At 41.9% G+C, this 13,877-nt stretch overlaps 1 protein-coding gene across 13 annotated transcripts in view; it reads left to right on the top strand.

The window, feature by feature from the left end:
* PPFIBP2 (PPFIA binding protein 2) overlaps positions 1-13,877 on the top strand; it is a 129,342-nt gene that overhangs the window by 41,815 nt on the left and 73,650 nt on the right. Inside the window, exon 1 of one of the 13 annotated variants that reach the window (XM_044425587.1) lies at positions 6,983-7,001. The exons of 10 other annotated variants lie outside the window; for them this stretch is intronic. Coding sequence is in view for 2 of the 3 variants with exons in the window: in XM_044425585.1 (XP_044281520.1) it covers positions 9,912-9,959 (48 nt within the window). In the remaining variant the exon portion in view is untranslated. Of the gene's footprint in view, positions 1-6,982; positions 7,002-9,346; positions 9,960-10,863; positions 11,630-13,877 lie in introns of those variants that run through there. 2 more of the 13 variants (XM_044425585.1, XM_044425586.1) reach the window with 2 other exon arrangements.

The following is a 13,877-nucleotide window of genomic DNA, read 5'->3' as shown; positions in this document are numbered from 1 at the left end:
AGATGGCTGCCTTTTGAAGGAATGTTCTTATTGAACAACAGGCTGTCTCCCTCGGGCAATTGCCTTGAGGGTGGAACTGGACACACCCAGGACTCCAGACCAAAATTCTTGGTATACCTGTTCTGGGGCCATGATACCTGCATGAACCCACACAGGCTCATTCAAGAACTGGGGCAATCATTTTGTTTTTCAGAGCTCAGGCAATGGTGTCATTCACTTTTATATGCTGGACAGTAAGCATCTTCTTTGAGATGTTTAGTTATGTCAAAACTGAATTTGAAGATACTGATGAGGTGTTTACCTAATTAAGTGGGGTAGTTTAATTAAGGGTACAAATTATAATATTTGTAATTAAGAATCTTACCCAGAAAGTTAGTTGTACTCAAGTTTTATTGACGGGACATTAAGTAGCCTTGGTGGTACAGCTGTGTCTAGAAGTGCTCTTAGCTTACAAACAAGAGCAAAACTCTATGTAATCACCATTGGTTATTTACTATAGGGGTGGGCAGAAAGTAGATCGGAATTTGAGAGGTCTCCAGAAGATTTAATACATCACCCAGAATTTCTGTCCAAACATTTTTCAACAAAACCAAGTTAGGGTACTGGAAAGAAGAATGGTGTTTTGTTTTGAAGGACTTTGAGCTCATATCCAGGGCTGAGCAAATTCCTGCACTGCAATGAACTCTGACATGCCTTGTATTTTTCTTCTGAGTGTTTGTCCAGCCATCTCTCTAAGCTGCTAGCTTGCATTTAGCTCCAACTTGTGGATCTTGTGGTTCTAGGAAAAAAGCAAAGTATATCTTATAAGCCCCACCACCCATGACTTTTGACATTGGATAGCATAAGATAATTGTTTGCTAAATATTTCAACTGTGAGGCATCACAAAGTGAGTAGTAGTTTCGACATTAAAAAAAATTAACCACTAAACCATTCCCGACATGGTGAGCTAAACTATATGTAGTAACAGTCCATTTGTCTATCTTGAAATTTAGCAGTACTGATTTTTTTTGGTGTCCAAATAGGTAACTTATGGCTACTGCCACTGCTATTAAAAAAAATTAAATGTGCAATACAGTGCGGAAACTTTGTGACCTGGAAAAGTAAAGAGATTTAATGCTGCAGTTTGCTGAGCTAGTGCAATAAGTGAGGGCTTTTTTTGCCAAGAAGTTCAATTTCAAGTCCTGAAATGCCACTGCTACTAGCTTTCTTCTCTTAGTAGTAAAGCACAAGTAGGAAATCCCTTAGTCAAACCTCACCTAATTTTATGATAATTACCTGAGTAGATTTCTGCCTCCACACTTATATAGGAAGAGAAGCTTTGATTAAGAACACAGAATGAAGGGTGGGATAGAGAGAAATACCTCTGGAAATAAAACTACAGAGACAAATGTGGCCAAAGCTATTTGTATGAAAGCAATGTACTACATTGTTAGTTATGGATTTAACTCGGCCCCACTCCCAAAATGTGCTGTAACTTCTTTCATACTTTAATCCTTGGTTGTTTTTTCTAGAGAAAGGAGTTTTTCGGTGTAGTCTCTTGCATGGTTACTCAGTTGAAAATCCAGCTATATTCAGTGGTGGTTCATCCCCGATAAGCAAATTTAGGATGCTATGCAATGTTTTGGTTTTTTTTTAAGGCTGTTGATCTGCTTCATCTACTTTTGGTTTTACTACAGAACTGTGCAAGGAACATTTTCTTTCCTGTGTTTCAGCCACGTAACTTGGTGACACTACAATGTAGTGGAATAAAATAAATACGTAAGTGGAAACAGCAGGCAGGTTTGCATGAAAAGAGAAGCTGTGATGAAATCATACTACTGTGGGTCTGTTGTGTTGTCTCTACCCAGTTCCAGAGTTCCTGCATGGTAGGATTAGTTTTCTGAATCCATGGAGAAAATCAACAGTCTGTTCTAAGGTTTCCACACTTCTCTGGTTGTCTGAACCCAGGATTGCCATTTTAACATTGTTTGTATCACCATGGAGTACCCTGGCAAGAACAGCTGCAGAAGTGGCACTTCTAGCCTTCAATCTTGACTACCCTCAGTAGCCTAGCAACAGATACATCCCAGATTCAAAGGTGGCACAGCCAGAATGGAAGCTGTATATACCATATTTCATCATGCCACGCAAACCAGCCTGTAGCAATTTTTAGTGAATGTCAAAGCTATATGTACCATAGTAGTTCAAGTTGGAGGGCCAGTGTAGTGCTGTGGTTAGAAGGTTGGACTGGCATCTAAGAGATATGGATTTATTTATTTATTTATTATTTTTTTATTTATCGATGTATATCCTGCCTTTTTCCTACAAAGGGCTCAAGGCAGCTTACATCATTCTCCTCCTCCATCTTATCCCCACAACAACAACCCTGTGAGGTAGGTTTAACAACACATTGTTTAACAACATCTGGAGGGTCACGAGTTCCCCATTCCTCCTTTAAAATGACCAAAACATAGTGGTCATATAGTGCTAGGCCAAAATGCAGTGCACAAAGAATTGCTTCCCGGTACAACAGGGGTCTCAGACTCAACTTACCTGGGGGCCTCTGGAAGTAGAGTCTGGGTGAGGCTGGGCCGCATCAAGTATTCCACCACCGCGGTGGGGGTGGGCCGCTCATCCCGTGTGGCTCCCAGAGGCCGGCCCGGGCGCCGCCGGCGCTTTGAAGGTCACAGGGCCCCTCCCCTGGGCCCCACCCATCCCGGCAATTGGCCCGCGGGCCACGAGTTTGAGACCCCTGCTGTACAAGCTCTATCCCTGTTCTCAGATCTTTTGGGGAACATACAGCTTTGCTGCTGATTCTGCATGAGTGTCTTCCCACCCGTGAAAACATATTCAGGTAAGCCTGCCCATTTCATTTGGTGTTCAGTGGTGGCTCTCTGCTCTGAGACTTGCTGTGATGACAACGTGCACAAGAAGGAGAGGGGAAAGGTTGTTCCTGTTTTACTCCCCTCCAGTGAAAAGTGAGGTGAGGTCTGCTGCCTCATAGTGTTAAACCCAGGAGAACATAGCAAAGGCAGTTCTCTTGGGTATTCCTGTATTTATGTTCCAACTTCCTGTCAAAGTGAAGAATGAAAGAGAAACATCCCTGGTCTGCCTATTTGTTGTCACTGCAGCTCTTGGCAGTGTGACTTGACTAATGAGTTAAAGAAAAGGAGAAGTATGTGCTAGCAGAGGGGGCTTTCAGGACATGGAGGCCCAGCAGAAAAAGGCAAGAGAATTGGATTGGCTCAAAAAATGATCACAATTCTCTCAAATTCTCTAATTCTTTTTAGTTTCTGTAGTCTAAGTGATGTCTCAGGTAAGCAAAGTATGATTTGGTTTCATGGCCGTGTTTCTGCTACTTGGATGAAAAATTGCCAGGGGGAAAAATGCTGCTTAGTTTTGCAGTTCAGGATTGTATGCACCAATAGCAAGGAAAACCTTCCTCAAGCCTGGGCAATTTTCTCCCACGCAGTGGAATTCACGCTGTTAACAGCAGAAGTGTTTGCATATGATGGTCATGTACAATTCAGTACATTAAAATGCAACGCAAAGCTAAAGAATTAGCCATGATCTTATAACAGGTTTTAATGAATAGCATCCTCACCACAGGGCAATTAGCAGTCAGGAAAAAGAAAAACAAATGTTGAGCCGTATGTAGAAATGCCTTCATCTATGAGCAATAGGAAATCGGAATTGTGCTAGTTAGCTCACTGCTAGTGTACCTATTACCCCCCTGCCTAACTAGGATGTCATGTCTGAATAGGGGCTTAGGTATGTGTAGTCCCATGTGTGTGGGACCAGTCTATATGGTTCATAGCCTCTGTTGTGGAAGAGACCTGTATCTGTTGGGTGTTATGTTCTTGGGTCCCTAGTCAAGCATGATGCTCGATGTGGAGATTACAAAGGAGGCAAGTGTGTGCTAGCCTGGTCCAAATCTCTTACCCAAAGGCCACTATATATACTTGGAGTTGTTTCCGACATTGTGCTGTTGCCAGCTCTCAGGAAAAACTGGCACACACAAATGGGACATAACCAGTAGCCCACTTGCATGAGCAAGGTTTCTGTGTTTACATTTTTCTGTTAGGAAATTGGAGCTGTGTCTGTGTCAGGAAGCCAACTATTCAGAGCTACATCTACTGAGAGCTTTAGTTTACGTTATAACTTTCTGCTAGTTCATGTTTCAATGTTTTAAGCACCAGACCTAAGTGAAACTTTGTGCTAGGTGTTCACTTAAGGAACACCAGCCAAATACCAAACTTAAACACAACCGGAACACTCCTCAACAAACAGCTGCTACTGCTGTTATTAATAGATAAATGAACTGACTTATCATTGCTCGTAAACTTGCTGCCATATAATTATACATCATCTTTGACTAACCTGTTGAGAAGAAAAATGCAAATACAGGCAAATTACATTTCTTATTTTTTTCAAGCAGGTTTAGCTTGCTTTTAATACTTCTCTGCTAGTTTGGGATGAGCTGACAGCTGCATGAAAGGTAGAACATTCTTTTACTCAAGAGGAATTTTTAAAAAGATATTTTATTTACTAACTTAATATAATTCCATACAATGCCTCAGCATGCCATACCATACCAAAATACATCAATTAGAAGAAAGAATTTAAATAGGCCGCAAAAACTTACAAATAAATTGAATCATATAAATCAATCAAAACAATAATGTATTTAATACTGAACACAAAAGGTGCACCCCCATACCAGGGCTTCATGATAATTACGTATTCATATCTATATATATCCCTCTTCTCCTTTTCTTCTGTGCTTTCCCTCTCTCAGGAAGACCCTTTCCCCATCCACAATGGTATCATACACTCAAGAGGTTTTTTTTTTTTTTTAAGTATTTCACTCTGGCTTCTTAGCTGACATATGTAATGGAGAACCTCAACATATCTTACTGTTTATCTATGGGCTTTGAACTTAGCTTTCAAAAATGGAATGATTGCCACAAATTATTGTCATTGGCCATAACAGGACAAAAAACCTTTAAGTTGTTTTTAAGCACCGCTGACTTTTTCCACACCTACGTAGCCAAAGGCAAGAACTAGTTACTGCTGCAGGTGCTGGGAGGACCTTATGTTGTGAGAACTGTTCTGTTCAATGACATGTAAGTGAGAGAGATGTTGAAATCTTACTTCACCTGCTAGAGGATTCTTTCCCTTTGAGGATGCACAGCTTGAGCTGGGCCTGGTAATACTGGCTTGGGAAGGAAAAAGGAAGAAGGGATGAACCTTGCAGTCAACATTACATTTGAAATATGTCTCTAAGTTGACCAGTAATGAAATGTGAGAAATTATATTTCCAGTTTCATAGTTTATGCAAATATATTGAGTAGGAACTATATTGAACAGTTGGAACAACTGCAGTTTTGTATTCTGCATCCTGAGCTCCTTAGAGAAAGAGAGAATAAGCAAGTAAGTTAAGCTGCCCACCAGTCTGTGTATAAACCCAGTTCAATGTAACAGTAAGACAGACTTAAACTTTCCAAACACCGTATTACTCCTAGTGCAAGCACATGGCTTGTAAATGACAGGCCACTCTGACTTACTGTGACCTGGGCCATTGGGTAGGTATTATGTGGCTATCCAGTCTAACTAGTGCGCATTATTGATTCTCTTTCCAGACAGAGACTGCACTGCTTTTTCACAGAGGTGGAAGGGTTGACTTTTTCACCAAATATTATTTTATTCCATCATTCTTCCTTCATGAATCTTGAGGCATACATAAGATTCCTGGATTTTCATATGGTCCAGGAAGCATACTTTCTCAACTGTAAGACAGCTTTACCAGCTTATGAATTCTGGGCTTGATTTGTTAAATTGGTTTTGAATTCTAAAGCTTTAGTCTCTGGGTCCAGAGTATCTTAGGATGTGCTTTTGTTCATAATAGGCTATCCCAACTCACCACATCTCTCTCACTCAGTACTAGCTGCAATAAAGTATGGTGTTTTGCATTGGAACATCCATTCTGTGGAGCTAGTTTCCCGAAGAGATTTACCAGGCTAGCTTCCTTCAGGTTCTTAAAGAGACAAGAAAGGCCTTATTCTGCAAGGCATTTGGAGATGCATTTCACTTGATTTTAGTTGCTTATGTTTGCTTTCCTTATAGGTCAGCCATGTTTACTACATTGCTAATTGCTGATATTTAACTGAATTTAGTAAAGGATGGGTTTTGATCTTATAATTACTTTTATATTTCTACTGCTCCTTTGGATTGCTGTTAAAGCAGAATGGTGGTGTATACATTTTAAAGCCATTAAAACAAGCAAGAAACAAAAGGAGTGGCAAAAGATCTCGAATTCTGTGAAGAAAATGCGCATTTGTGACACACACAGATGCACACGCACACTCAGAGAGAGAAAGGTAGAGATTTGTTCATTTGGTTTTATGAACTCAAGGGTTAACTCTTGAAGTTACATTCCAGGAAGTTGTAGTCAGTCTCTACTCTGGCAGTTTACTTTTATTTTCTGACATGGAGAGGTGGTCAACTACACTCCTAAACAAAACTGAAATATTAAAGCAATATACCGAGTGAGGCAAGACTGCTCTGTTGTCAGTGGAGTTCCTCATTCGTAAGTAAAAGCAATTAATAAATGCAATTAACTTTGTTTTGGAATTAAGCATACAAACTCAGGTTTCCTGGGTAAAAGTAATGAGTGGACCCAGGAGGAAAATGGCTTTATTAAAACATATCACTCATGTAGATCCTGTTTATACAACATTTTCACCATCCAGTTTAATAAATAAAGAGAATGATGATTTAACACCTTGTTTAAACATACTTTCCTTAAATTTACATGGGGCCAAAGCTCAAACATGACATAAAGCTCAGACAGGTAGCAGGCTGCATGTGACTCAGCGGAATGCACTTCATCAACATTCCTAACCGATAGGATACTGCCAGGAGTGCCAGAGAAAACCCTCTGAATTTCTGATTTCCTTTTTGGCTAAGAAGCAACAACAGAATCGCCAAACTCTGGAAGGAGTCACTCAACCAGAAATAGGTATGCTAGAAATTTTAAAATGTTGCTTTTGATGGAGGAGTGCGTGTTCACATAACTGAATGTTTAGGCTGGCAAATGAGGTCTGCCTTACCGTCTCACAATCATTTTGCCAGTTTTCTAATAGGGGACTTGTATCAGGATAGAGCCAACTGGACTTAAATTGGCATGTGTAGGGCAATTGGAGAATGTGTGGCCAATCAAACAGGAACATGTGGCGACCACTGCTTCATTTGTGTGCAGTGTATATGAGATACAGGCAGTGTATATGAAGCACAGTCTGTCCCAGGACAAAAATAAAACTGGACTAGATTTCATAGAATGATAGAGTTGGAAGGGGCCATGAAGTCCATTGGGTCCAACCCCCTAATTTCCTACAGTGACTTAAACAATACACCCCTTTTAAGCTGCTCTATTCATTTAAAAATTGTACCATCAAATAGGTATACAATTCTTTCACGCTCTTTGAAACAGTGTGGTAGTGCTTCCTGAACACCTGTATGAGCAGTCTGATCAAAAGCACAACTCCTGCTTTTAATTCCCAGGACCTGTTCGGATACTTCCCCTGCTACCTGTCCTGGGCTTGTACCAAGAAGAATGACTGCAGGCCTTGAAGTTATGGACTCCTATAACTTTCTTTTTGATCAAATGGAAGTTCCTGTGTTTATTAGAATGTGGGATTTCCTCAGCTCTCTGAGAGACAGTGTAGTGTAGTGGTTAAGAGTGCAGGCCTAAGATTCAGGAGACCTGGGTTCTAGTCCCCACTCAGTCATGGCGCTCACTGGGTGACTTTGGCCGGTCACAGACTCTCAGCCCAGCCGACAGGGTTGTTATTAAGAGGCGAGAAGAATTATATAAGCCACCTTGGAAGGAATTGTTGTTGTTGTTAGTCGCGAAGTCGTGTCCGACCCATCGCGACCCCATGGACAACATTCCTCCAGGCCTTCCTGTCCTCCACCATCATAGAAGTGGGATATAAATATAAGAAACAAGTGAGAAAGAAGTGGCAAGTATGGAGGAAGAATGTGAACCTGGGGATATTTCTAAATTTGGCTGCATTGAAAAACTTGAGGGAAAGGGGCGATACTTTAACAGGTCCCTAGAGTTTAAGTGAGACTATAACTGGATGCTCAGTTGCCTTCAAAATTTGCACTCCTCTCACTGGAGGAGGTGATATTATGAGCAGGTGGTAAAAGAAAACCTGTCTTGGCAGTGTGCAAGAATAGATGTCCTCCAGGCTAATACCTCTTTTTCTTGATTTGACTTTTTGAAATATAAAACTATGTGTGGTCTCAGGGAGATCATTTATAGTTGCCAGGTTTTGACTGAGACGTACGTATGTTTGTGTATGCTACTCTAACACTCATACCACACCAAACTGAAGCAGCTGCAGTATGCGCTCTTAGATGTCCCTGTGTTTTTGCTGTTAAAAGTATTTGTATACTGGAGTGAAGCTTCCTCAAGGCAGGAAGTTTACAGGATAAAATTATAGAATAATAAAGTACCTTACTACCTCATGTTCCCTGCTGAGTTAAAAAGCAGCACTGTGTGGGGGCCAATTTTCATAAAAATCTCACCTTAAGGGTAAAGGATTTTTGAAAACCAGTCTGCCTCTCCATTGCCCCCTTTAGCAACCTGACTGAACTCTGGCACAGCTGCCATTGCAGGCAGAAGAATAAAGCGCACTGCAAATGACATATTTAACCATTGGCCCATGGTGGATCAAGGTTATAGGGTTCTAGTCCAACAGCATCTGGGGCACAAGGTTGGGAAAGACTGGATATTGAGATAAAGGCTTCAGTGGTTTGACCTGATAGAAGGAATTGTCTGGTGTACATGCTGACAAAATGCACACAATTATCGCTTTTATAAAGTTCACTGAGGATTCCACAGCTTCTTGAGCTTTATTGCAAGTAGCACAGCAGGCAAGTGCTTTTAAAGTGTAACCCAACTGCTGATTGTAAAATACAATCAATTATCATTTTTCCTCTGAATGTTTTCTCATATGATAATGAATAAATCAGAAACCAAGGTAGTGGTATAGCACAGAAGAAGAAAGGGGCATGACCACAACCACGGGAAGGATCCCACCCCAAGTATGACTTTGTACCCCCATGTGACCATAACAAGCCTGAAGTGCTGTCATGCTGTATTGCTTCAGCTGCAGCAGTGAATGGAAAAATGTTGAGTTACATATTTTGTATATGTTAATACTGCCCTATTACAGAACCGCATATGGAACGCTTCGCTTCAGGCAGGGGGTTGTCCTAAAATATTTGTGCCTTTGTGAGAACAGAGTAGCTTGCAATTCTCAAACAGCAGGATTTATTTTTAGGCTTAGCCCCAGCCTCAAATAAACTGGGAAGCCGAGGAGCGTTCCGATAAACAGAGTACAACAGAGACAGGAAATAGAGGGTCTTGGGGTAATGAATTCCAGCCACGCTTGAAACAGAAAGCTGGGGAAGGCATTGCTTGAAAATAGTTTCTCTATGACAGCCTAGCAATTTTTAGCTTGTTATTTTACCAGTAAAAGGAACACTCTCACTGCAGATTTTAACTGCACTACAGAAGCTTCCTTTTTTCCTTTTCTTCCTGTAAAGAACTGGCATCTTTTGAAGCCTTTAGAATGATATTACTGCTTGTTGATGACTGATCTCCACTTAAAAAAAAACAGATGCTCTGGGTTGGGGAGGTAGGGGGATGCAATCAGAAGTTTATGCCGTTGTGTGGAAGAGTTTAGAATAAGCCTGAAGGACAGTTTTAAGTCAAATATGTACAGACACTCAGCTTGCTAGTGGTGGGGGGAGACAAGGTAGGGTGGGAGGGGAGAGCAAGAAAGACTGTGGTCGCTCCAGAACAAAGCTGTGATTGCTCTGAACCCAGGGAGTATAATTGCTGAGATGGGCCCGAAGCATGGATAGTGAGATTGATATTTACAAACACTTCACGTGGCTAAAGAGGGTAAGTGGCTCTTTGCAATTCTATTGCTTAACAAGTTTATAACTACAGAAAGCAGAACCCATGAAATTCTTCGTTTGTGGGGGAAATTCTGGCATATCTTGCAGTTCGAAACTAGTGGTTTGTGAGGAAGGGGACTCAGGAGATACCCAACAATTCTTTGTCCTTATGAAGCCAATGTTCTGAGCAAAATGATAAATGTATTATTTTAACTTAGCGTTCATGTTAGAACCATCCAGATAGATTGCAGACTGGGTTCTGCTTACAAGTTAGTTGAACTTTAATGCCTATATGCTGTTTCACTTGATAAAATCCAGTTACAGACCCATCAGTGAGCAAACTAACCTGAAAATTCTTTAATTAAAATAACTTAATCACATTTTTCCCAATAGAATTAAAACAAATGGCTCCCAGTTCAGCTTGTGTATGGATCATGGGGACTTCTCAATGTTGTAGTGATTAATCTGTTAGATATCTGAACTGTATTTTGTTGATATTGAAGCTCGGAATGGTTAGTAATGTTAAAGTAAAAATATGTAAAGATGAATTTCCTCTTACTTTTAAGGAATACATTTAAATGAATTTTTGTAAGTCTATATGGCTGCAATAAAATGCACTTCAAGTAGAATATTTTTTTCACTATTCTGCTTAGTCAGAATAATACAGGGTGAAATAAGGAAAAGAAATGTAAAGTTCAGTATTATTTATCTATGGCTCTGTCAATGGCTGAAGAGTGAGAGAGCTGGGATTCAGGTAGTTGAGTATTTGTGGTAAGGAAAGCAATTGCTTAATGGTACAGTATTCTATATGTCTACTCAGAAATATATCTGATTGTGCTCAGTGGGGTTTACTCCCAGATTAATGAGTGAGATTTGGATGATCCTCTGGTCGTCCAAAAGGTCAGGACTGGTTAATATTATGCTATTAAAGGTCAGGATGTCACCTATGGATGACAAATAATACACATTATTTATGTAACACTCAGATTTTAGCTTCTAATTAATGTGTTAGATTCCATACTCTCCTACTGAAAATGTATAGTGAACCAGATGTATAGTAATCAGAACATGTAGCATTTGTTTTAGATGTAGTTCTGTAGTGCGTATTGGTTTTCTTCATATATAAACAGTTGTGCCTATGTATCAGTTTCCAGAAAGCTGTACTACGATTGTGCAGACTAATCTCTGGTTTCCTATGTCAAAAAGGACCTTAAACTGTGTAACATTCTCAAAACCGTAGGAGTAATTGGGATTATTTCCAAACAGACTTTGCCAAATATGTGCGTTCTGTCAAGGCAGCCCACAGAGGCGCTGGTCTTAGTCTGAGGAAATGGAAGCATGATGGAATTCCAGCAGCTGTGAGTGGTTTGTTTCATGGAGAGGGGTTTTTAAAAAGCCGAACACCAGTTCTGACCCTCCTGCTAATAGATATTCTTAATGAATGGGTTGCTGGGGGGCGAGAACAGCAACTGTGTTGTGGGGCAGCGCTCTGTGGAGTGAGGAGGCACAGTGCGAGGCTGCCAGGCACCATTGGACTCCACCCAGGGAAAAAGTTTGATATGCATTATACTCACAAGCGCCTTGGATAAGTAAAGATTTGCAGAAAAGCTGTACACTGAATTCTTGTATCACATGATCCCGTTGCTGTTGCATTCCTGGGCACCAACTGTGGTGGTAAGTTGATGCTCTTTGGCTGGTAATAAAAGCTCTGCGTCCTCCATCAGAGCAGGGAGGGAAGAGAGAAAGGAATTGAGTTGGACTTCCATCAGTTCTTAGAAGCATTTGCCAAAGCAGGCTCTGATTTCACTGAAAGGAGGCAGGGAATAAAGTAGGCAAAATACCAGCTTTGATATTGCAAGATCCAACTGCAGAGTTGTTTTTATGTAGAAATTAATGATGCGGTTCAATTATTCTTGTAAATAAAATAGTAATATAACATTGCTAAATTATTTTATTGTTGAAATGATTCAGCTGTCCAAACTCTGGAAAAGACTGATGAGATCAAATAGCACATGGCAGCTTTATTTAAATTACTTGAAAGTGCCATGCAAGACTTCATGGATCTAATTCAAACAAATGTCTGTCACAAAACTCCTTTTCCCTGGAACCATTTCTAGCACAGAGGCCAGTTCAAAGGGCAGTGCCAAGAAGAGGCCCCGTCCACTGATCATGTGGCGGTCTGCTGGTGGGGCAAGTAATCTGAGCCAAACCCAACAGCAACTTTTAGAAAGTAAGCACAGTTAAAATTATCCTTTTTCTTTTATCAAGGAGGCCTTGGTAACAGACAGAAGAGGGTTTGCTTAACTATGTCTCCTTATTTAATAGGGCAGTGTGTGATACAAATTGGCCCTAAAGGACTTTTTAATAGTGCAGCCATTGCATTTTGTTAATTATATCTCCTTTCCATGTCACAAACTAGCTATGATTTCTAGCAAGCAAGTGAAGATCACAATGGACTGTGATGTGGAATACAAATTCTTACAGATTTAGTTAATTAAACTGTATGTCTCTGGCCACCCAGTGAATATGATCTCTGGACAGCATTTAAAAATATAAAAAACACCACAAAGATCTTATTTATGGCAGAGGAAGAAATGAAACAATAGCTTGGATAACAATAACCTGGGGTGCCAGCACTTGAAAATCCCTTTTCCTAGCAGCCACCTGCCTCAATTTGCTGGGTTGTTGCACTTGGAGCAGGAACACCAAATACCTCTCCGGATCTGGTGGGAAGCAGCTTCTGCTGTGATAGGCTGCATCCGCCAACCCAGCCCGCCCAGGTACTGCTGAAGAGCAGATCCCCACTTCCTATCACCCCACTCACTCCCTGTGAAGGGCTATAGCACAGATCTCTCCACATGGAGTTCTTGAGCACTGCAGGGTCCCTGGCTGGAGCAATTTGAAGTAGAGCCAGTGCTACGTAGAAGCCATACTGGTTTGTGGTGATTTTCATTTGTGCTTGATGGACAATGGCACGGGGGTGTCTGGCTCCTCTTCTCCCCACACCCTCTTTTCACCTTCCACCTTGGCGTTCCATTAACCCTGGTATCCCTCATGGGAGCACAAAGCACTGAGGAAACCAGAATGGTAGTGGTCAAAAGCTGGCATTTTCAGCTGCAGGTGCTGGCAGGATTGCTCGTGAGTCATCCCGTTCTTCTGCCATTAGCGGGAACACTGGGTGGGGAACCTGGACTGGGGAGCAAAAAAAGAAGGGCCACCATGTGCTGGGTTTGGAAGCCCAGTGCAAGGCAGCCGACCTTTGGACTCTTGCATGGCGTGGCAGACGAGCTGGGAAGGAGCACAGATGGCTTCCTCCTTCATGACATGCCACAAGTAGGCAAAGGGAGGGGGCACAGGTGGCTTCCCCACTGCCCAGCTATGGCATGCTGAAGCTGAGCAGCATGGAGTCTGCCGGCATCTTGCAGCAGTTCAATGGAGAAGGGGCATCTGGTTCTTCTTGGGAGGACAGAACATGCCAGCCTGGTCCACTATCCCCTGACTTCTGCTCTTGGATTGAGCAGCACCCATGGGAGCCACACCACTTGAGGGCATGGTAGGCGCCCATGCAGGCGGGCGCCTACCATGGACCTGCCCCTTCTGAGTTCCAGCTGGGGCTTGAAAGGAGACAGGCACCAGCACGGCCTACTCATGTGCTTCCCGCCTTGGAAAGGAAGAGGCATGTGGTGCAGGCAACAGGAAGGGAGCCCTTAGCCTGCATTGCACTCTTTCCCTTCTGTGGAGAAAGGGAAACAGAGGAGTGGTGTGCCTTGAAGAAGGCAAGCAGAGTGGCTTGTTCCCATCTGCCACAACCACAGTGGTAGCAGTGGCAGGCAGGATCCTGCTGTTTGCCCCTTCCAAAGACCCCAGTGCAGTTTATAGGAAGGGCAGGTAGCACCTCTACCTGCCCCCTGCCGCTCCTTTG

The sequence above is a fragment of the Varanus komodoensis genome, unplaced genomic scaffold (assembly GCF_004798865.1).
Source record: "Varanus komodoensis strain SLA01 unplaced genomic scaffold, ASM479886v1 scaffold16, whole genome shotgun sequence".
Classification (NCBI taxonomy): domain Eukaryota; kingdom Metazoa; phylum Chordata; class Lepidosauria; order Squamata; family Varanidae; genus Varanus; species Varanus komodoensis.
Note: the sequence above shows the minus strand (reverse complement) of the source record. Positions and strands in the feature narration are given on the sequence as shown.